At 35.1% G+C, this 25,262-nt stretch overlaps 1 protein-coding gene across 20 annotated transcripts in view; it reads right to left on the bottom strand.

Moving 5' to 3' along the window:
- Positions 1-25,262, bottom strand: part of LOC107268132 (regulating synaptic membrane exocytosis protein 2) — a 100,235-nt gene that overhangs the window by 21,101 nt on the left and 53,872 nt on the right. For 12 of the 20 annotated variants that reach the window (XR_003059804.1, XM_025085414.1, XM_025085416.1 and 9 more), the window contains 10 exons: positions 23,124-23,331; positions 22,785-23,054; positions 17,403-17,682; positions 16,258-16,509; positions 15,843-16,034; positions 9,555-9,584; positions 2,628-2,781; positions 2,355-2,521; positions 1,792-1,979; positions 633-870 (listed from right to left, as the gene is read on the bottom strand). Coding sequence is in view for 19 of the 20 variants with exons in the window: in XM_025085414.1 (XP_024941182.1) it covers positions 633-870; positions 1,792-1,979; positions 2,355-2,521; positions 2,628-2,781; positions 9,555-9,584; positions 15,843-16,034; positions 16,258-16,509; positions 17,403-17,682; positions 22,785-23,054; positions 23,124-23,331 (1,979 nt within the window). In the remaining variant the exon portion in view is untranslated. Of the gene's footprint in view, positions 1-632; positions 871-1,791; positions 1,980-2,354; positions 2,522-2,627; positions 2,782-9,554; positions 9,585-15,842; positions 16,035-16,257; positions 16,510-17,402; positions 17,683-22,784; positions 23,055-23,123; positions 23,422-25,262 lie in introns of all 20 variants that reach the window. The other 8 variants (XM_025085410.1, XM_025085417.1, XM_015740588.2 and 5 more) reach the window with 6 other exon arrangements.

The following is a 25,262-nucleotide window of genomic DNA, read 5'->3' as shown; positions in this document are numbered from 1 at the left end:
TTTCAATTGATTGTTTGTTAAAAACAGTAAGAGCATGGGCAATTATCGTAACAAGGTTCGTCCAGCCAACCATGCGCATTCATCCCTGATTTCTTAGAATGGGACGCAGAGCTATTAAATGGACATTGCGTGATCTCTCCAGCAAATGCAGCTATATGTGAAATAAATAGGGCGAGGGACGATGGTATTAATGGCAAGGGGTAGGAGAGGAATAGCAGGAGATGAAAAAAATAAAAGAGAAAACAATTACTTTGATTGCTTGAAGGAGCTGAGAGCAACAGCTTAAGTAAAATTTAAACAAGGTGCTATGATGGAATCAGCGGCATCTAATGTGCTGATACTTGGGTCCACTCTCGATTTACTCGACAATGTCCATTTAATTCAGGGACTATCGTCGAGAGTATTGACTGCCGAAAAATGACTCCTTGACTTTTTGTTAAAGACACGAACGAAGATATGAATTAAAGTAGAAAAGAAATAGAGCTTTATGGCAGTCAGTCTCCCTACGGGGCGCACTATACTATTGCGAGTGTTGTTATAAAGTTAACGCGGCCTATCATATGTCTTTAAGAATAACTGATTTGAGTCAAGATTTAAAACTAGTATCGGAATAAGTAACGATCGATACTCACATCAGTCCCCGTGAACCACGTGGTCTTTCTGACTGTGTACTGAAGGCACTACTCGTGACTGAGGCGATGCTTTCCATGTCTGAGTCACCCAGGTCGCCGAGAACATCTTTGTCAGGACTGAGATGCCCTCTTCGAGGTCTGCGCATTCTGTGGGCATGACTATGTGACAAGGACAAGGGATCGTGTCCCATAGAAGGAAGATCCGAATCCGAAAGCCCACTGTAGTGTCTCTCCCAACCTGTCAATAAATTTTGCTGATTAAATTGGTCCAACTAAAAAGTTAAATGTCATAACTCATAAATTATTTGATCAACTTTTACATCGCCAATCACTGATCCTTATTGAATCACAATGATTAAATTGAGTTTAGAGTCTGGATATGGTAGATAAGACCGTTTTCGAAGGGTTCAGGCTCTAAATCGAAATTTATAAACTTTATTTTGTTCCACTATATCCCATTTCAAAACTAAAATATTAAATCTTGTTTATTCCGAGAGATTCTGACTAGGGATTTCAATACAAAACATCCAGAGCGAGATGCGAGCCTTAGAATATACGAAATTTCGAACAACACCAAGCATATAGGTGTGAACGGCAATCTTCACTTAAAAATTTAAGAACGTAGAACAATGTAGTCTAAAATGGAGTGTGTAACAATTTTGTAGAATCAACGGGTCTCTGTCAGTATTAGGAGCCGTTGTCAAACTTAGTATTACATCTCCAAGTCCTTCCTGTAGGATCTTGTGGACTCAAACTGGAGTTACGATTCAGTCGACAAACGAAGAAATTAAAGAAATGAGTGTTTTAGAAGCTCAAAATAGTTTTCTACTTTCGACATGAGTAACGTTATCATTTCATTATTAATTATATCGTGATATTCGATAACTTTATTATACTTTCAGACCAATAAGAAATTATTTGCGTAGTTGTCATTCAACACATGATTTTTCAGTTTTCTTGCAGCCTGTCACATGATCCATAAAGTGTTACGAAACCCTTGAGAGTGGAACGAATGTTGACCAATAACTATGAGTTATAAAAAAATGAATATTTTCAAGTTACGTTTTAATTGTAATGTAATTGGAGACTTGCTAGGCGTAGCAGGAGCTAGTTTCTTAATTGTCGATTAAACGAAGAGAGAAACGTACAAAGATCTTACCTCCCATACCAGTGCTCCTATACGTAGTGTGCACCTGTCTATTTCGATGCTTAATGAACCGCGTCCTTTCTTCTAAATCCTGAGCAACTCTGACTTTAAGGGCCGCATGAAGATTTGCGGGAATCTGGGGTAGCTGCCGTTTCTTTGGTGAACCGGTCGGCGTCGCTGTAGCTGATCGGGATCCAAATCTGAACAAAAATTACAATATAAACTAACTTAATTGAAATAATATCAGAATTTAAAAGATCTCCGTATTTTTTTTTTTTTTCATCTACTTCACTGTTTTCTTACGGAATACAACTAGGAACCATTACGAACGCGTATAATGTAATTCGAGGTAAATTATTAGCATTTTAATGAAATTCAATCCCTTGAAAAATTCCACAATAATAAGTGAAGCTACAGATCGAGGCAGTGTAAGTTTGGTAGAGAAAAAAGCCAGTAAGAAGGATAACGCGAAAAGAAGAAAAGAACGACAAGAATGTCAACGAAAATAATATTTCTGAACCCCCATAAGATGTTCTTCTACCGCATAAACAATCAAAACGACTGAAGGGACCAACCTGGTGGGCACATATCCGTGGGAGTAAGGAATCGACCTGTGTTCTGGTGGTGAAAGAGAACGATGTCCAGTTGGACTCTGTGGCCTTCCACGATAGTGAATACTCGGCGAGTCCATGGGGGCAGCACTATGCGATCTGTGACTCATCATCCCACGATGTGAATCCTCCTATAAAAGAGAATTGTCAGAAGGTGATTTAAAAATTGTATTGGATTTCGAGGTATCGGTCGAACTACTTTAATTTTGTTATACATATATATTATAACGTACGTACCTTCCGGCAATGCTGATAGCCAGAAACGCTGCTGGGTTGATCTCGGGAAATCATGAGTGCTGCTCTTTTACGTCCCTGTGGAGACATGTCCCTGCGACTGCGATGTTCCCCGTCAACACCCAACTCCCTCTCGGGCGGCGGGCTGGAATAGTGGCTGCTCCAGCAAGAGTTCATTTTTTCCCAATTAGTGATTGCAGTGTCGCTTACTCTTTAAATGGGTCGAGTGCTATGATCTTGCGCTAATGATAGGCCGACGGTTACCGATCCGCGGCTGGTTCCTTAATCTTATGTCCACTTTAATTCTCTTTTTCCCTTTTATTAGACTATATTATTTTATATTCATTTCTATTGGCGTGCATTCTTTTACCAAATCTCTCGTCTAACAAGTTGAACTATTAGAAACCAGTCGAAGATCGCTCGTCATTGCTCGAACTTTTCTAAAAAAGCTATGAATCCTCCCCGCTTTTCAACGCATTCACGTTTAATCGCACATATTATGTTGATAAGAATCCTGACCTCTGTTTGCTTTTTTAAAGTCTTCTTATCTATGTTGTAATTGGTAAAACATAATAATCATATACGAAACGCGTAGCATCTTTTGATTTTCGCAATATGAATAACAAGTACCATCAATATAAATTGGGTGAAGAGGCTCAAGTACTCTTTCAACAATTTGATATGACTGGTATTTTCAGTGCTTGAACTAATCATTAATTTAATTAGGAAATGTGAAATAATGAAAAGTTCACGTAGGAATTTTAAAGGCTTTGTCAGAATTTCACTTGGCAAATCATTATGTCGTGAATTTAAGTAGATGAATGTCATTAAAACTAGAGTTACAATGTTTCATTGTACTAAAACTCACAAAATACAGAGCCACATCGTTGAAACGTTAAAAGAAACTAATCCGTAAGGAAGATGGTATTAACTGAAATTTTAATAAAAATTGACCATTTTCTAAAAGTTAAAATGTTAAAATCAGATTTTTAAAGTGTCATCTTCTTTTGCAACAAGAAGTTATATTTAAATAATATTGCTCCTCTTATGCTGTTCAAGTCTTATGATCTAAAATAAAAGCTTTAAATAAGAATATATAATTGGTTCAGTCATGTTAAATAATTATCTGATATCGAGAAATTCAATAGGACTACGTTAGGCATTCAGAATTTATTGAAGTAATTTTATGAATTACGCAAAACAGTTTCATTTTCTTTATAAGGTTTTGGCACCTATTTCGTCACTGATTCGAAGGGATGATCAAACTGCTATTTGTAAAATATAGGTTTTAATTTTGTATCTATCTATACCTATATATATGTTTGTCAAAGAGATATTTTGGGGATACGGAAAATCAAGGGGCGTTCACAATAGCAAGTCAATATTTTTTTTTTAAACTACCACCTTGGGACATCATAGCACTGGAGTTCTGACCTAATCTAACCTAACGAAACATTTCTAAACCCATAAAAAATACTGGTTGCCTAACATTGAAAAAAATATAAACAAATTTGGTCAGACAGCTTTATGGTCCTCAAAACAGTCATTACACTGGAAAATCTTTGAGGACGGTCCACAAAACAGCCACTTGTCCTCAAAATAGCGACTTCCTAAATGAAATCGTCCCCAAAGTATCACCCAACAACAAATATACATACAAATATATAAACGAAGAAGTTCGTACGTTCCTATATGTATACATATACATATACGTTACCTCAAAACATACGTTACTCTTTTCCTGATTGATAAATCTAATCTTCAGGAATAACCTAGGTTACAGTTGAGGCAGGACATCAGTTTCACTATGAGGGGACTTATTTACGTTTCAATTCATAAGGAAATGGGCCTTCAAAGATTTATGTCAAAGGGGGGCTCAGCAGAAAGCTAAAATCTAAAGCAAGTCGGAAAAACGCGGACGAAGTCGCGAGCAGAAGCTAATTTTGAATAAAGGCAAGGCATGTAGATTTCGAAAAGCAATTATTTTATCCAAACTCCAAATCTTATTTTATTTATATGTATAAAATAGCATACATGTTGGACGTGGCAAAATTTGCCGTCACATTTCAAGGGTAGCTCTCGCGTTATTAGGCGTGACGGATTACCGCCACGCACTCTAAACACCATCACGGCAACACACTCCATGGATCCTACTAAAATTTCTAGTATCTTGTATAAACTGACACTCTTTTTGTATCTTAACTTCACTTATAACGGGACATTACGGACGGAGCGGAGAGCAGACAGAACGCCCAGCTGTCCGTGGTGGTGAATAGATGCCTTGCAAATTCGCTTAATACCGGTGAATTCTGAGGTTCGAATAACGTGGAATTTTTCCGGCAATCTTGCCCTCTGTTATCATTCTCGAATCCTTCTGATTCGAGACTATTTTCGTAATCGGGAAAATTCCGTGGTTATAGTCTCTCTTACTATTGTAACGAAGAAGTGTATAATTTAGATTAGTATTATTGCGTTCTAATAGAGTGATTTTCTGGATCCTGGAGTGTGGCCACTGAGCCTACGTATCGTTATTGCTTCTCAATATCAAGACGTACCTTAGTATATATTTGCTATCGTCTTACTTTGCTTCGATTATTTGAAAGAATTAAGACTCTGTAAATTAACCTGTTTCTTATTTATTTCATTCTCGCGAATATTAGTTTTATTCACCATTGTCTTAGTACTGTTATCTCTGTGCTGTATTCTGTTCAAATTTCGAAATACTGTGATATGCCGTTGCATAGCGTTTTCTAGTAATAGTGCTATCGTAATATTCCAACTTTAGGGCTATCGGTCCGTGAAGGATGCGCTATTAGCTACGCCTATGTAGTACGGTGGCTAGGGCTATCGTACGATTCTTACACGACAAGTACTATTTTTCTTGTAATCTATACGCGACCGATTTTCGGCATATCACTCCCGTTATTCATATTGTCCATATTGTAGTGCAAAACTTTGTTCTTCCGTACCCGAGTATTTCACGTAATGGGGGACTTACCTATCGAGCGGTCTACCCTTCTGCACTTATTGTTTTATTTATATCCTAATAAAAAGGGCTTTGTTATAATTGGTTGAAATTCGGCTCTGTGACTTTTCGTGATTTTGCGAACTCCCAATCAAAGATCCCCGCCCCGCTATCCTTGCTGTTTCAGGGTGAACAGGCTGAGCTAGTGTGTTGTCAATCGAGTTGTCGTGAGAGCGGTTATCGGATATCTTGATTCGTGAAATGGGTATTCCTAGAGAATATCTCGCGCCCAGGTCTTTTGCCGGTTATAGTCTCGATTGTTGCTCTCGCGAGAATTCGAGAATTTGTGACGGGATATTTTGTTTCTTCCGCGACTCAGGTTTTCACGCCAATAAATATTCACGTTACAATGTATATGTCAGTCCGAAATTATGAACATCATACTTTGTAATACGTCCAATGTGCTAAAAATATTTTTTGGAATCTGTAAAAATATACAGGTTAATCACAAGGAACTGATGTCAGGATACTTTAAACATTTTATTGCTATAACGACTAAAATTATCATATTCAATTGACGAATAAAATATATACAGGGTGTTCTGAAACTACCTGACCCGGTGGGTATGGCGGTGTTCGGGAGGCTTCACTGATCACGAAAATGATCTTTTTTTTATCCGGAAGGTCATAGTTTTTAAATGGGAGCAGGTCAAAGTTGACCAATCAGCGGGAGGCGTCAAGAGAAACCTAGGCACCTACGAACTCTGAGTTTTCTTCCCTCGCTTTTGTTTTTCGGTGGCTTGTTTCTTGTTTCTTGTTTCCAATAAGCATGTCTTCGGCTGACGTCATCCTGCCCGAAGCCACCGAGAAACAAAAGCGAGGGAAGAAAACTCAGAGTTCGTAGGTGCCTAGGTTTCTCTTGACGCCTCCCGCTGATTGGTCAACTTTGACCTGCTCCCATTTAAAAACTATGACCTTCCGGATAAAAAAAAGATCATTTTCGTGATCAGTGAAGCCTCCCGAACACCGCCATACCCACCGGGTCAGGTAGTTTCAGAACACCCTGTATATATTTTATTCGTCAATTGAATATGATAATTTTAGTCGTTATAGCAATAAAATGTTTAAAGTATCCTGACATCAGTTCCTTGTGATAAATATATTTACTTTGTGCCACAAGTACAGAAACTATGCAATCGCATCTAGTACATTTGTCATCGCAACTGAAACAAATTTCCCGAACTTGCTGGTTTAAAAACGAAATATACTTGAACCTAATTGAGACCAAGATTTACCAGAAATTTTCTATGAAGACGTATTTACGTATGCACGCACATAAACATTTTTTGGCTTGGCGATTACATAAAACATACTTCCATGTTTCATGTGGCTGTGTCAAAAAGACACACGTTCTATAAATTGGAAGCTAATATAGTTACCATTAGAGAATAGTAAAGCGTACTAATATTAATGCTTTGGGGAGAAATTTTAACTATCATTGCTATTATAAAAAAAATTAAGATAATAGCATCGCTGAATAATCTAACGGTTTACGAAATTCAAACCAAATACAGGCATGATATGCGTAATATTACCTCATTTGTGAACTAATACAACGCAAAGAATATATTTGTATCGTTAAAGTATACCATGGTGAAAATAGACGAACTACACAAAACGATCGTTAAGCAGTGAACAACTTCACAATATTTATAGTAACTGTTCAAAGTCAATCATCAAATTACTTCTTTGAATTTTTTACTTGTCACAAAAACCAGTTTAAAAAGTGATTGTGGATTATTAGATAATCTGTGTCTATATTAAAATATTTTGTGGGCATCATTTAATCCTGAATTAAGTATTATTCTTACTGAGCTTATTTGAAAGATCATATAACGCATTACTTGCAACTGTTTTGAATTCTTGTTCTATGTATTTTAATAAGTTAATAATGTATGCTTGATACGTTCAAGTAATAATAACTCCATGTATTTACTTTTTTAAACTGAAAAACAAAGAGACCCAAATGACAGCTAATAGGCTGGGAAATTGACAGTTTACCTATAAACCTTCACAAAGATTCTACATTTCTATTTCTAGTAGTTGATGTAGTTTAGATGACGTTTGATGCAAAGGGGAAAAAGCAGTTTCTTTCTGAACACTTTTATATACAGCAGTTCGAGCTAGCAGAATACTAGTAGCAAGGTTGGAACTTAGGCAGGCCCTAGATTTGCGAAAGAAGACTTCTACTAGGAAGCTTATGCACAGCATGGTTACTTTGTGAATTACTAAAATATCATGTGAAATATTATTACGGATATAAACATAAGTATTACACGTTTGGGATGGCTAATTGATTGCTAAGTTAGTATAACATTTTGAATCTAAAAATATATAATAGAAGTCTTTATAATATTAAAAAATATAAATTTTCTTTGGTCGTTAAACGATTTTCGAAATGATACATAGCCAGAAATCTTGTTAAAAACTTAATTTTCTTTAAGATGCACCAAACAATCTTTTTAAATAAATTAAAATATTGATTCTCATACGGCTTATAACATCATTCGGGTTTTCCAAAGTGATATATGTGTAAATTAAACTGATATATTTAATATATAACTTATAAAAGAGGTAGATAGTTAAGAGCACGTATTATTGATTTTATCGTATTTCCAATAATTAAATGTATCCATATTGCGAAAAAAATATAATAAAATAAATAAGTTAGCATTTCATGGCTTTAAGAGTGATTTGAAAATAAAAGTGGAAGAAAATTGAACAAAAGAAGGTCCTATAGCACCTCTTACTGTCTATAAAATTTCAGAATAGGTCATCGCCTATTTACAAGAAATACTTCATCTAGCAAGTCAAAAAATATAATACATATCGCAAGAAGAATTGCATATTATAATCATTTTCATAGTTTTTTTTTCATTCGAATTATGTAGATCATTGACTAGTCGGAACTGAGATCATCAATAAATCTAAGCTTAATCCTCCAAATACAAACAATTACCTCTTTTCCATTTTGAAAGATGTTTTTGTAACACCATACAATATTACACCGTTACATGTATTTGTCAGACGCATTATAATCAGGTCTACACAAACAATTGACAAGTATTAGTATCACAATAAACGTCAATAAATATGGTTTTATCCTTGATGCCAATGTGTTACATATAAATGTAAAAATTTCCACCATTTGCATTGATTCATTGCAGTGCATAAATCCGTATCAAAAAATTCGATGGAGTCTGGTGGCGAAATATTGAATGCAAAAATTCGAATCCGTTTTATTGAGAATAGTAACTGAGAATATTAAGTAAAATCAGAATTTAATACCAATAAAAAATCAGATTCCTGATATAAATAAAATATGGGACTACCTAAATAGAAGTTGAATGAGAACAAGAAATGCGAGTAAAAGTGAATGAACGTTAGCCGGGAAGGAATGAAGTGACTATATCTAACTAAATCCCTCTACATATTTCCATTATGACACAATTGTAATAAATAGCGCCAATTATGCACTTCCTATCGTTTATACGATAAAATTAGATCTTCGAACAGATGCGGTAAGCTGAGAATGAGCGAAAAAATGGTAGCTGCTTTTAAAGAAATTATTATAATATGACATCGGTTTTATCTTATTGATGATTTGTACACCCCGGGCTACCACTGAACTATGTTTTGTGACCCTCGATTTTGTAAACTTAATGTTCTGACATGTGACGTTTAAAAAAATGATTTTAACGTTTCACAATCAAAGGTGAAACATTGAATGCTTGTCGATCAGCGGTCACTTTTACACCGTGTAGAATTCAAATGAAGTTAACTAATAATCCTGTTTTTAAAAGTCATTGGTTAATTCCATTTGAAAAACGGTACCATGAAAATGTGATCGATGTCTTTCGTGAATTGATGATTCATGAAAAAGTAGAATTTGAAAGTTGTCGTACCGCTTATAATTGGACGACATATTATGAAACCTAAAAATAATAACAAAACAATGATTAAAATTACGAGAATCTCGAGTGTCGCGACTACAAAATTGCGTCACGCTTACAATTTACCAATGCATGCCCCATACACGTTATACGCAGGAAATGTGTGCACAGTATAGATACGCCCAATTCTGTGTATAACAATCTGCTCATTTATCATGCCAAGTAAATTCGCAAGATAACATTTTCACGACCTCGATTACGTTAATAATAAACGATACTAGCTGATGCCACATCGCACCACGATGCATCTATCAGTGCACCAAAGAAACCCTTTAGCTAATCCCATTAGAAGATGCGGCCAGTTATTAAACGTACATATGTGTTAGTCGATATGCCTTCGAGAATATGTGCGAACAAGGCCTTATTGCTCATGCGCATATACAGGGTGTTCGGAAAGTCGCAGACATCAATAACGAGATCGGATTGTACTTGAAAAATTAAAAAACACGTGCTTTAGAATAATTCATTCATGAAAATAAAATCCAAAAATTAAAAGAATTTAAAGTATATAATTATTACAGAAAGAGTTCACGTGGTAGCCCTCATTCTCTGCCTTAACGAATCGTAACCACTTATTTCGCATATTTTCTAATACATTATAGATATTCTTTCTTATTTACTTTTACACGCATAAATATTTTAGCTTCAAGAAATTCGTTTTTAATCTACTCCATTCGTGTATACATCAACTGCTTTTTCCAGCATCATTAAGTATTCAGAACTGATAAAATCATACAATTAGGTATAACTTGTGTATTACGTTGATTTGACCGTTTGGGGCATTTAAAGACATAATTTGGGGTATTAGATAGAATTGCATAATATGGAGTAAAGCACCTTAGCATTAGGGTCCTATACACGAAACATGATTTTTGCAGAATTTTATACACCAAAGAACATCTGCTATCATGCCATTGCCACACGTTGGCACATTTCGAATTTTTACCAGGAAATACGTAACGGTAATCTTTTAATTTTTCATGTAAATCTCAATTCTGTCATTGACTTTTGCTACTTCCCGATCACCCTATTTGTAATATACATATATATATATCGAACTCCTATTTTCTTTTTACATCGTTTTCCTATATGTTTGTGATTCACACATTTACTGCGCATTTCGTGGACATCCGTATCGCAGGAGTGATTAGAATAAAATTTACATATGTATATATATATATAGATACTGTAATCAGATGGCAATGCTAAATTGTTAAGCGAGATCTACACTATGCCAATGAACGTGACTACAATACAATTTTACACATCCGTTCGTGTGTCTTTGCACTGTTTGCATAATGTAGACCCAGCTTTGTGCAACTGCATGCCTAAACGTTGAAAAAAAATAATTTTATTTATTTTTCAACACACCGATGTATATATATGTAACGAATTTATCTGATGAATGTTTCAAAATGATTTTCAGTTGATTTCTTCTTAAAGTAAGTCGGAATCTGAACGAGTTAAGAAAATTTGTCTTTTTTTTACAAAAAAAAGGTGTATACTATTACCAAAGAATGAATAAAAGAAAGAATAAATGTAACATATACTTCGCAGAAAAAAATGTCTTATTACTGTTACTATTATTATTATTATTTCTGCAAAACAATGCATAATAATAGTCACAGGAAGTATAACATACATTGAAGCGCTTATAATTCTTCGTTGCTGTAATTAATACTGTTAAATTTATCAAATATTGCACCAATTACGATAATAACAGTAGCAAGCATAAAATTTCAAATATATTAACTATATTTGTATAAATACATCACTTTATGCAGAAATCAACTATTTCAAATTTTAGCCTGGCTTATAGATCCATTTGGTATTTTAGATTCACTGTATGTACATTCGTTTTTCGAACTCTTATGAAATTATGAAAAATTACAACTAATAGACAAACTTAATAATTGTATAATTGTTAGGCGTTTTAAGTATATTGAGTTACGCGAAACATTAATGTAAGTACAATTGATGAAAGCATTGAATATGGAATAGAAAAAAAGGGCTACTGTGAAGCAGCTTGAAGTTTTGTTAGGATTATGCGAATGAGATAATGCAATGATGTAATAAACACGGGTATCATTGAACCACGGTACACTCACTAGTAACGATCGGATGTCATTGCCGAAATATTAATTCAGAAATGGTATAGGGATGGCTCCGCAGCCAACGATGGTTGCAGGCCAACTGGCATGTCAGTTGGCTTGTTGCCCAACCTTATAACTCCGCTCCTCATCCTCTTTGGTCTTCCTAACCCTCTTTCCTCGCTCCCTTTTACTCCCTTTACTATCTTCATTCGCTCGCTACGACAATCCATCTCTCTTGCACTTTCCTTCTCCCACTTGCTTTCTCTTGTTCGCGTTCTCCGTCTTGTTAGTTGCGATAGAGTATAGGCTTACGTCAGAATGACAGAGCCATAAGACGAAGACAAGAGACTGCGATTTTATGCCGAGTCCTTTTACCGATTCTCCATGTTAGAAAATTTTGGCAAGGAATACCGTAGTCTATGCTCTAACCGTCGCGATGATCCTCCGGAGGACCACGAAGACGTCCAGCTGTCGAGGCCACACCCCTCGTGCCAGTTTCAGAAACTTCAATTTAAGCAGAGTGTATACGAGCTTTTCAAGTTAGAATGAGTAAGGGAGGAAGCAAGTTTTATTATATGTATATATAGTCTTGAAATGTAATTAATTATTTAATTTATTGTTGCATTGTCTTTGTGAAAAATTCAAAAGTATTCTTACGTATTCCACGTTATGTGAAAATAAGAGAAACTTATGGCATTAGTTGTAAGTGAATTTACTGCAACTGATATTGATTTCCAATTTAAACTTAGCTGTGTTCTCAAGAACATCATAACTCACTTTTTACTAGTATTTTGAAATTAATTTAGGGTTTGACTCTAGAATGTAAAGTTGTGGTTAATTCCTATTTTACTTGTAATAATCGTATTGTTGTTGCATCGGTCATTGTTCATATGTAACTTTTCTGTTGGTCTACTTATTTGAACTGCTTTTTAGGGAGAAGGAACAGAGTATTTTCATCTTGAAAGTGCTTGCCCTTATTGTACTTTTTGAGCGGATCGTTTATGATAGGTATTTGACTGTCGGTTTTATCATAAACAGAATCGATAATTATTTTCTTTTACACCAAAAACCATCATAACCCAGTCTTTGACATTCCTGATACAATACTGACTGTGGAGCTTTGGTTCATGATGAGCTTTACATGAAATATTTGGAAATTTGTAATAATATTGCTTGCAATGTCAATCCAGCGCCATCTACACATCAACTTCAGCACAGACAATAATCTCTGTTAGAGAGTTTCCTTTTCTATATCCGTAAATATAATAATCATGCTAAATAATAAATACGTTTTCACTAGTGCTGAAGAATTCGACAATTATTAATAGCTTGACTTTATATATTATAATGCTTTTCATCCGAATGCAAATTAGACTAACAAGATTTCCCTCTTTAAGAAAAAAAAGTTACTTATAATATGCATCTGGTATGTACACAAAAATTACTTGGTATGTACAAGTATCATCTGCTGTTTTTCTATTCTATATTACATACGACAATGGTATATGATCAATTTGATTACTTTCAATTATGTTTCCGACGTGTAAAATTGTATGACTCTCCTCAAAAGTATAAGTATATTAAACTCATAGATATTTCGATGCATTTTGTAGGTCGCGTCATCATCATCTGTTTTTCTCTAACGAATCTGTTACATATGTGGAATCATCTGTCAACCAGTACTTTGTCCATAGACAGAAAGTCTTACTTTCCAATTGGCTGCTCGAAATACTGTGTTTGTGGACTGTATGTCGTATTTGTCTACTCGCATGAACTCATTGTCGCGATCATGCGATAGATCCTTAAACTCGTTAAGCGTATTTCTTAAAAATTAACGAGGCGGGGCCAAACCAGTAACCGGATAACAAGAAGGCAATGTGTTCATTTTTGAGCAAAGCATTGCAACGACTATATACTTAATATTAATAATTCAAGCTTGAAAGGTCTAACTTTATGGGATTTTAAGTAAATGAACTACTCTCATACAAGTTAGAAAAATTCAGAAATGTTCTCTTTGAAATGTGATATATTAGATTCGTTTGTTTATGCATTTTGAAAACGAAACACCACTGAAATACTACACTACATTTCCACTGCTCGACAATTAAACAGAATAAACCAATAACATTGATTTATTCATTTTATATTACACATGTAATTCATTAATACTGTTTTTTTTGGCATTGAAATGATGGTATCATTACTCAGCTTACTAATTTCCGTCTTTAATAATTTAATCCACCTCACCAAACGACAATGTTACGTTTTGGTAAAGATGTACTTAATGTAAGCTTGTGAATATCATAAATTTTAGGGTTATGAGGGTGAAGGCTACTTATTAGATTGAACAAAATTTTATATAAAAAATCGTACGCAAACAATAATATCTAATGTTATTAAGTGTTTAAGGGCCTATAAAATATTAGTGATTACACGATGATCGTGAATTATTCGCTTTTTAAATTTTCTAGTGTTAACGAAACACATCACATAACCTAACTTATAAATCATAAAATCATTAGTTTGACATTTTTATATAAAAAATCTGATTGAATACTTTCATAACAGATTGTACTTCGTATGAAGTAAACGCTATGGGATTTCTTCTTTATTTCACAATAGTCTCTGATAAAAGTGCAATATAAATGACGTTGTACCGTTAATTTGATAAATATTTATGCGTAAAAATCGAGTAATTCATGATTATCATGAATTTTCTTGGAATATGATTTTGCTGCAGCCCCAAGTCTTTGGAATGGCCTAAAATAGAGTCCCTCTAGTAAGAGTCCGGCCAACACCCGGAAAGGACGCTATATGAAGGGCTTGCCTGGCGCCACCATGACATTGCGCCAGACCGGTCGAGTTTCGCGCCAACTACAGGCAACCCGCCCTACAGGGCTTAACACTACCCACACTACACAATGCGAATCTCTCCCATATACGTATTCACACACACCATTCTATTTCGAAAAGAGCCCATAATATGGCGGAGCCAATCACTAACAAGCCCCACTGTTGGCCGGACTCTTACTAGAGGAACTCTAGCCTAAACAGGCTCGGGGCGCCATCTTGAGTTTCAAATCATGAAAATATGAATAACACGAACTATTGATAGACATTCTTAGCTTAAGCGTGCCAGCCGATATACAGTTGTACAAAAACGTATACATACCCCTTTCAAAGATTAAGTTACCTCTCTCTGCGAGAAGTTGAGTGCAAAATAATTATTTTAAAGTTTTAGTACGAATATAATAGTATGGAAGACTAATTTATTTTGTCTATGAGTTTTATAACATATTGCATGCATGTTTTGCATCTCAAAAAATATACATAAATCATTTTTTTTATAGAATATGTATGATTTTTTGTGCAATTGTACATATGCAATATGAGCGCTATAAAATACTGTGACATGGTTCCAGTGCACAAGTGGTAAACAAAATTAATCAGTGTTTATCGATCACTTCTCAAGTGCACACATGGTTAATAAACTCCGTTTACAATTATTGAGATACGGTTGGAAATCATTATGGCACGATCGTCGATACAAATTAAAATGAACATTGTGTTGATTTAAGTGCACATGAAATATCTGAAGTCAGATTTCTTCGAGATATACCGATGGCTACACTTGAGCGAAGAATTTCTATTCAATCCGTGTTACGCCGTCTGCCTTTTCCTTTCTTATCTTGTCACAATAGGGTGGCTTTGCTTGTGAAATACTCGCACTAAGTCCCAAGTACGTTCTTTAAGGTATATATGAATTGAAATCTTCAGCATGTGACGTTTTTCATTATAAGGATGCTTGGGACATTTGTACTATCTGTGCTGATGTTGTCGGTGAAGATTTCTCATTGATTGCATCGCCTACCAGCGGGATGTTAGTACTACGTCAATCGATGCCTAAGACATTACCCATGTTGTTTTTATTTTTTCATTTGAAAATCGAAATTTGTGGTACCGTGATTCGATAATACGACGTCTTACTCTCTTATGTTTCAATTGATTCTTGAGCTATAATTTATCAAGATGTTATGTTATATGAATATTCCAAAGAGAATTTTCTTTGCAGAGTGAAGTAAATTTTTCGAAGATTTCTTGATTTTTATTTTAAGTCAATTTGGCCTAAAAACCCAGTACGGCATACCTGGAAGAGCTACCAATGCTGCTTATACTGGCCCCGTCAGCGGTTCTTCTTTGTTCCCTGGAGACGTCACAGTCAGTGATGTCACATTCAGATGTATCTGAATCACTTAACCTGGATGTCGTTGAAGGTGGACTCAGATGACAATCTACAGGTGTCGTTATTACCATGTCGTCCGAAGGTTCCTGATGGTGCCTATCAAGAGGTCAACGAAAAGAGAAAAATTTGTATCACATTCAGCGGTATTCGCTCGTATAAAAATAAGTTATCAGATCATCAGGAAAATGTGTAGATGTTAATAAATCCATGTTGTTATAAATGCAAAAAAGCCACCAACGAAAAAAATCAATTTGTCTTGTTGCAAAACAGATAAATATATTTAAAAAATGGGGGGCCAATTGAAGAATAGTAGTCGTACCCTGTATGCCTATGTTCCTCATGTGCGTTGAGAAAGTGCCACTCTGGTTCTTCGTCGAGAGCTGACATAGCGAGTTCCAGTATAACTTCCCCCAAGAAGTCATTTGCACCATACTTCACATAGTCCCAGACTGTGACCTCAAGAGCTCTTTGTCTTAGCTCGGATCTTCGTATCCCGTTGTAAACGAAAGTCTGATTCCACCTCGGATCGTTCGTATTTGCAAGAGTTTTCGTTCGCCGCTTCGATTTTTCACTGTAAACGCAGTTGTTAGAGATGTAAAATAATATATAGGACGTATGCAATAGTACATGAAAGTAAAGCGATTAACAATCGTCATTAGATTATGATAATGAAAATTCTAAAATCGAATTTAGAACATTTTTTCCAATTTTATTATAAGAATGGATTGAAAAATTTAAAAATAAATTCGACATGAACGTTTCGTATGACATTGAAAAATTAGATTTTTTCAATCAATGTTTTAATTAGACTTTATGAAACTTCCATGATATCAGCTGGAAGCCTTTAAAGTAATGACGCCCAGTGGCATACAATTCTGTATTAAATTCAAACAATTATCAATTTTTGGAAATCAATAAAATTCTATCAGAGATGTCGAATCCTATCAATAGATTTTTTAAAAACCAAGCCTTGGCCACATCGGTGGTCTTTTCAATATGCAGTTGGAAGATCCCGCCTAGGGGCCTCATTTACCTTAAAACTTATAAGATCGCCCGCTCGAAAGCTATATCACTTGTGGATGGACTATACTTCTCTACTTCTTCAGCAGGTCCTCAGAATGGTTAGTTGTATTTTAGCCAAACAATCGGACATAAGAGGGAGAAAATCCAGACACGCGATAATGTACGGAATACAGTTTCCTGCTAGATGGATGTAATTCATGAAATCTGGCATCTGAGCCAAATGCACTAGCCAAAGAAATACTTTAAGTCTGGATTCGATTTCTTTTTATTTTCGCTTGCTCTCATGACGCTTAAGAGATAATTCCACGTTTGATAGTTTATGTCAAAGCGCATTGCAGTGTTAATGCTGCATTAAGGTACTCGATGATAGCCATGCTACATTATAAGCTAAAGATATTTTTCTTAATGATAAACTGACTTTTTTTTCAAGAATAAACTCACCTTTTATCTGGAAGTAGGAATATCTTGGCGTAGGGATTCCTTGCTTGACCATTGGTTCGAGGGGTCAGACCTGCCGCACATACGGGAACGACAATCAGCTGAAGAGCCGCCGAGTCAAAGCCTAACTTCATTTGAAGCTGACCACCGACGTTTGCGTTTCCGGTTGGTTGTCGTGCACCGTGTCCCGTTCTTCCATGAGCATGACGATCTGGAGATCCGGGGGACGTTACTAAAACCGATGGTTTCTCTCTCCGCGCGTCGTAAAGCTCTGTAACGATCGCTACATTCATACTGGGAACTCATTCATTGGATTCTTATCCGATTCTCATCCGACCTGATTTGATTTCATTTAATCAAATCCGGTTCGGTCAGATCAGTTTTCGGATTCCAAACTTCTGAACATTAATATTGTATTGTAAAATAGTAATAAATACATTATGTAATTTGATTGCAATCTCAAAATATGTCGAACCTTATTGAAACAGGAGTCGGATATGAGTGGTATACCATTAATTGTAAGATGAGGTTATTATTAAGGTGAAACATATAGTCAGGGATTTCAAACAGATATAACGAATATGGATTTCGACATCAGGTATTGGGTTGGCATGAAAGTAATGAGACACTTTAGAAAACTCGACACATGTCCTTTTTTAAATTAATTGTTTTTGACCATATTTTAGTATGGTGTAGAATATTCTAGATACTTCCGCTCTGTGGGTATATACAAAAGAATATGGTCTACAAAAAAATTAATTAATTAATTAATTAAAAAAGGACAAGTGTAAAGTTTTCTAGAGTGTCTCATTACTTTCATGCCAACCCAATATATTATATACATGAACTATTTAGAATATCATTCAAGAATGGTCTTTCGAAGCACACAAATTAAGAGTAACGTCAATGTGGAATTGAACTTTACTTTGAAAATTGTTAGAAGGGAAAAGCTAGTAGCGAACTTAATATCAGTTTTTAAGTTATGCAGTTGAGTTAAAATAAAATTGTAAATACTTCTAGGTTTTATCACACGGACATATATTATTAAAGGTGAATCTGGCTATAAAGTGCAAACAGTATTCATAAGAGTAATACCATTAAGTAGACAAATTTCAAACATACCATCTTTACGGATCAATCTGATCATTGATCAATGAGTTAGATCTATTACTTTGATATTATATTTCAGTTTTTGGGTATGTTAATAAGGCAAAAGTCAATTAATGTAAAAACAAAAAAGCTATTGGGGTAGCTAAATAATTGCAGTTCTTTATGAAATATCACATAGCTACATCTATATCGTACTGTACAGAAATCCAATTATGCACTCCTATGTACAGGTAAATGTATCCTCTCTCCTTCCCCTTTTCTTTTTGATGCTCTTTTTCAAGACTTTTCTTTTATGGAGTCACCATTGCAAGAAATGGATAAGTGTGTGTGTGTACACGTGCGATCGCAATAGCTTATATTCAAAATTTCAAACGAACAGCTGAATATATCGGGATAAAATTTACATAAGAAATCGGGTTTCGGATAAAGATAGTTACCATGTTCAGATGCGTGGCACTTCCAGTTTCAAAAAATGTGTGTATATATAATTATATTTTTGAATTTTATACATTTTTGTATTTGTTGCTAAGAGATACTTTGAGGACGATTTCATTTACGAAGTTTCTATATTGAGGACAAGTGGCTGTTTTGGGGACCGTCCTTATAGATTTACCAGCGGAAGAGCCGCGAATCTGAATATAGTACTATGATATAAAATTTCAAACGGAGCATTCCACCAACTGAGTTGAAATTCTCACGGCGAACTAAGTTTCGAGTATAAATGACACAGAAACACTTCTTAAGTAAAAAAATGGCTAATGAAAATGACTAAAATTTTCAGTCATAAAATGAAGTGTGCGCAAATATCCAAGAAATTGATGTATGTCCATATCTAAAAATCTGGATGAATTGGTTCAACGATCGGATTTAAGTTTACAGGAAAAAACTAAGTTAGGTGGAACACTAACTTTATTGATATTCAATACTTCCGGTTTCAGAGTTTCACGCTGGTGATATTAATTTCTTTTTGCGATGGCGAATGCACAATATTTAACCGCATAATTTAATGCGTTTGTGTCTCAAAACACATCTATTTGCCCTAAAATTTCATTCTGCAGTAAACACAATACATTATCGTCTTGGAATAATACCTATAACCAATTTTTTATATTTTCTCATTCAAATAAATTATTATATGTAAGTTTACCTTTAAATGCTTCTGTTGTATAAATAATATAAAATTTGAACGTTACGTATCGTGATTCGACATATATCAATGAAAGTCATAAAGCCGATATGAAGATTATTTTCTAGTAACAATTAAAGTGTAATGCGGCGTAAAATGCATGGTAAAATTGTGATATTTGGTAAATATACGAAAAATTTTATAATTTAAAATCAGTTGATTTTGAAAAAAAATTTAAACCAAGCACTGGAATGGACTGTCTTTATTTTTTTACTGTAGAACAGTATTTCATGTTTATGCTAAATGGTCGGTCACTTTCGGGAAAATTTTAATATATAGGAGCGCGCAAGAGTCCTTCCTTTCTTTGCTTTCCTTTATGGCTGACTCCCCCTATTGGCAGACGTACCAGTCGCGCACAAGTCATCAGGGCTTAAACTGCTGCCCCATCATAAATTATTACCTCTACAGACGACTACGTCGCCTTGTTCTGTCCACTTTATACGATTAGTGCAGTTTTTTCCCCAACAATCATGACATGGAGCATGCAAATTTTACCACAAAATCGTAGTAAATATCAATCGTTGATTTTTACTATTTTGTGTAAGTAATAATTGGTACGCTGCCGGTAAAAACTACCTACCTTACCGTCACGTCTCAGTCTTACAAGGATCATGGGTAATTTTGACCACGCATTCCAAGCCAATAATTACTAGAAAACTCTCTCCGTGTACATGCCTAAAAATTTCTGCATATCTATGTTATCCTGGAATTGAAATTGATCGGAGTCCAGAAATTTCATAATTACATTGACATCATGAAATGTGTTTTCTACAATAATGTCCAGTTAATTGATAAAACAGATAACTTGTATATACATAAACATGTACGTATCAGCCTGTGTTTTCACAAATAACCACAAGATTTCACACGGTAATGAAAAAACCGACGAAATTTTTCTGTATGATATGTAGACTTTACCTTTTAAGAAGGTGACTGATTCTTTAGTCACAGATTCAAGTTCTTTAGATTCAATAGTCACAGCAATGCTAAGAATAAGATACATATAATAGGTACACACATACGTATAATGCGGATTGGTTGAAATTCAGTGAAAGTTATAAAATACGCACGCATATACACGTATGGATATGCATATGCACAGAGAGAGAAAGATCTGTCGAAGAAATTTGAGAAAGTTGTTGCTCCCATAAAACTATAATGCTGATAGTGAGGGTGCAATCACACTACAAGCTACTTTCTACTTTATTACATTATCGATAATAGCTAAAGTAGCAAGTCTTCGGATTAGGTGTTTGCTGTAAAAAATTAGTCTGGTCAAGTTCGGTAATGTCCGGTTCGGTTGAGTCAAATTGGCTGGAAACAAACTTTGAACTGGGATATAATCAAGAGAATTATTAATGAGGCCTACCCCATAATATACATTTCTTAAGACCTGGAATACGAAAAATGACATATTATCATTAACGCTGTAACATTACAATGGGCTGATATGGTTTAATAAAGTATAGGATTTACTAAAAACAAAGGAGCATCTCCAAATTTTACAAGTGCATAATGATAATTTATGATTTATGGGTATTGCGTTTATAAATTACATTCAATTGTTTATATAGAAAACTCCTCCTCAAGTGTTTATGGAATTATTTATATAAGCTGAATGTAATTTGTCTAATTTGTAGATGCATCTATATAATTACAGTGTTGCAATTCTGTGTTGTGTAATTTACTGTATTTTGCAATAACTGTTTCATCGCACACATTGCAATTGGGCATGAATGTTTTCTGTGGATCTCGAAATAGCCTGTATACACCATATGCAAACTGCATATGGTGTATTTCAGTAAAACTTTTATATCAAATTTCAGTAATTCATGAATTTCTTGCTACGTGACACTAGCAAGCAGATGAGCTTCTTAACATGCTACATTATGAATTAAAAAGCCAGTTTTAAGTCACTGTATTAAATTTTTCATCAATTGTGTCCTAAAAAGAGTATCCGATGATAAACGAATAAAGGAACAGTTTAATGAATAGCATATGTACATTCGTTCCTCCTACAGTAGAATGACTATGAAAATAAGGCTTGGATTAATTGATAAAACCATCCTGAACATAACTGACATAAAATTGGTATCATTGTGAAATAGCAGTGGTGGAAGTGAGACGGCAAATTTCACATAGCAATTAATATTTAAGATATTTCTGAAATTACTTTGACATTATGTGATATTGCGAATGCTAATGTTGTATTACACATCAGGTTCGACACTATGACGTACACACTTATATTTATTGCATAAATATTTGTAAACTGTAATAATTATAAGTACTAGGACGTACTCGGATTAGACAGTATTTTGACTTTTAATTGAAAAGCTTTTTTGTGACGCTTCCTTTCCATTGAACTGTGTTAATCATAAAATATTTTTCTTACAACTGAATATCGGCCACAATATATCAGAGTGCAATGGCTGCAGTGAAGAAACAAAAAGCTAGATATTATTCTAATTGGATACAAGTATATGTTTGCTTGTTTTCCACACTGCAGAGTGTGTATCGTCATATGGGAATTTCGAGTACTAATAAATTTCCATATGTCTTTATACTCTTATCTTCAGTGCTCCAACTTCCACCAATGATTTTATGAAACATTATAACATCGGATATTCATTTCTCCATGTATAGTACGTTACTAAGGACATACAATTAATATTTTTTGGAGATATATTTTTTTCGTCGTCGAACATATTCTTTTCGTCCTCTCAGAAGACAGCTATCTAATACAGTAAGGGAGCAAGGTAAAGACGGACGTGGTAAAGAGGAATATAAGGAAATACTACTAAAGAAAATATTATGTGATAATTACTAATACTAATATTTCATTAAAGTAAATATAACGTATTCCAGGTCCTAACAGTTTAATATTCTGGACACTTTTCAAAGTTATTTTAATACAAAATTCAAGATATTTGTAGTCCTACAGAAACATAGAACAACACATCTTTAATATAAGAAATGTTTGAGAAGTAATTTTCCCAAATGTATCTGACAGATTCTTGTGCTATTTAGAAAGGAATAGCTATTAAATAGGTGAAGGGGACAGTTGAATGACGTAGATAACTGTATACCTTTGTGATGAAGCTGTTGAGTAGTTCCGATGGGCTCATGTTTTTGTCGCCATTGCGTCTGGGCAGCAGTGAGGCGTCTCGCAGCTGCAGGAGCGACAGTGTCAATCGTAGAAGCTGGTGCTGCGATATGAACCGTCGAAGAGCCCGTAAGATTCCTCGAGACAATCAGTTCGACCCGTGGCTCCTGTCTCGATTCAGCGATGATATCGTAGACTTCCTGAAAGCTCTTGCCTTGAAGTGAACGACCATTCCACTCGATGACTTCGTCGCCTAAAAGGATGATGACAGTAGAAATCGATGCGGTTTCGAGGGTCGCGAGCTAATCGTGGTCCGTCTTACCGGGTCTTAGTTGTCCTTCGATATCAGCCGTACTGCCCTTTTTCACCTTCTCAATGAGTGCTCCCCTCGAGCCGTTCTCCAATAACTTTCCACCGACAACTTTCAGGCCTAGGATACTGCTGCTGCTTCCGGAACCAGCCGACTTGCGCAGTATCATGTGACCGATTATTTTCTGTCCGTCGTTGCTTACTTGCCACGACAGTGGATGCTGTGGATGCGGGAACCACGAGTCTTTCTTCGTTCCGTATATCACACATCTTTTGCACGTTATCACGTCCACGTATATCCTCGTTCGAAACTTGACAGACGACGCGATAAGGAATTTTATAAATTATCCACGTGGAGCTCTATTTACCTCGAATGATTTTCATCAAAATCCAAGTATCAATGTAATTAATGATGAGCTCCTGATTCATTATAGCTATAAACATCGTTTGTTCAATAAATATATTTGATCGTAACAAGTAATAGGAGTCTATGCAAAAAACGGTACGAAGCCAGTTCACGATTTCATCTCGTTCTTGTCAATCCGTCATTTCGAACGGGGATTTCGTTACAAGATACACGGATGCAACTTTGGCATAATACAAAAATTGTTGTTGTCATTCGAACGACAAAGGAGGCACACTTGTCTTCCTTTTATAAACCGGTTAAGTGTTATCATTATCGATCTAAAATCCAAAAGAGGTAAACCTTGACTTTGTCCGAACACAAAAGAGATTGCAGAGTGAGGGTCAAATTTGAGAAAACACTTGACCTCCCTGAACTCGAACGAAAACAACGTGGCACGCAAGATCAACACGCCTCAAAGAAGCGAAAAGCAAAAAGAAAAAAGTAAGAGACGCAAGAGAATGCAATTCGTACATGAGTTTCATGCGGCAATCGTGTATGTATGAAAATGGAGCATGCGAAATAGTGTGCGCTATAAAAATGTCGAGAGTGGAGGATAGTCTTTTGAGAACTGATCGCTTGACTAAACTATATGTATAATATAGTAATTATATGTTGAATACTAGTGGAATCTAGTGGATTTAATGGATTCTAATGGATGGAGGTGAACGCGAATGAATACGCGTCGCGAGTGCGAACGATGGTAATCATGAGAGCGACTGGAAATGAACTTTCGAGCGGCCAATTAGTCGATTGTAGCGCGCTAAACATTTTCACTGCGAACTGGCAAATATGACCGATTGTGCGGAAACTATTGGAGAACTAGCAGCATCCGAATACAGGGTACGTGAAACAGTCAAACAATACTAGTTGCTATTTCTCGCTCACTACTCAACTTTGCCTACTATTATATGTACAGGGTGTTCTAAAAGTATTGTCCCATAGTACCATGCGACTATTTTGAGGTTAATTTTACAAATATAGCAAATAATCTGTATATATAGGTTTTTGCTTCCAGTCCAAGTACGTAATATCTAACACTGAAAATTCTCTACTCGTCTAATCATGTCACGAGTACATTCGGCTTCAATATTAATATTTAAGATATACCATTAAATTTATCAATCTTTAAGTAAATTAAATGTCTTTCTGTTACTATAGGAAGATACTTTGAAAATGAACTTATATAGACAACCGATGTGTCCCCGTAAGTAGCATAGATTGATCTTTCTTCGACCACCTTTTTTTTTTAATTGTTTTTCGCCTGCTATTACTCTCTGCTTCTCTTTCTACTTTTCAACTACTCTATTTATTTATCTCTCTGCCTTCTGCCTCGCTCTTCCATTTTATTTTCACAGCGATTGACTCTCATTTTATTTGTCTTCCTCAAGAGGACGTGATCAACGTGCGATACGATTGCGTTTACTTTTAAGCATCAAACTTCCTGATTAAAATTTGTATCAATGAGAGTTTAAATTAAAAAATGGAACAAGTATGTATTGATATGATTAAAACTGAACTATTCTGTAGAAAAAAAAATCCGTTCGAATTCGAGTATTGAATCATAACAAATTTTGAGGGAAATTAACTTCGAAAATATAACTGATTCTTATAAATTGGGAAAAATTGGCATCATAGATTTCTAACTTCCCGAAAAGGTTCATAAGAAGATCATCAATATGTTACTAGAGAAGAGTACAAGAATCTAAGGTAAAGTAAAGAGACACAAAAGGAGAGAGAGAGAGAGAG

Source organism: Cephus cinctus, unplaced genomic scaffold, assembly GCF_000341935.2.
Source record: "Cephus cinctus unplaced genomic scaffold, Ccin1 Ccin1_scaffold0475, whole genome shotgun sequence".
NCBI lineage: Eukaryota > Metazoa > Arthropoda > Insecta > Hymenoptera > Cephidae > Cephus > Cephus cinctus.
Note: the sequence above shows the minus strand (reverse complement) of the source record. Positions and strands in the feature narration are given on the sequence as shown.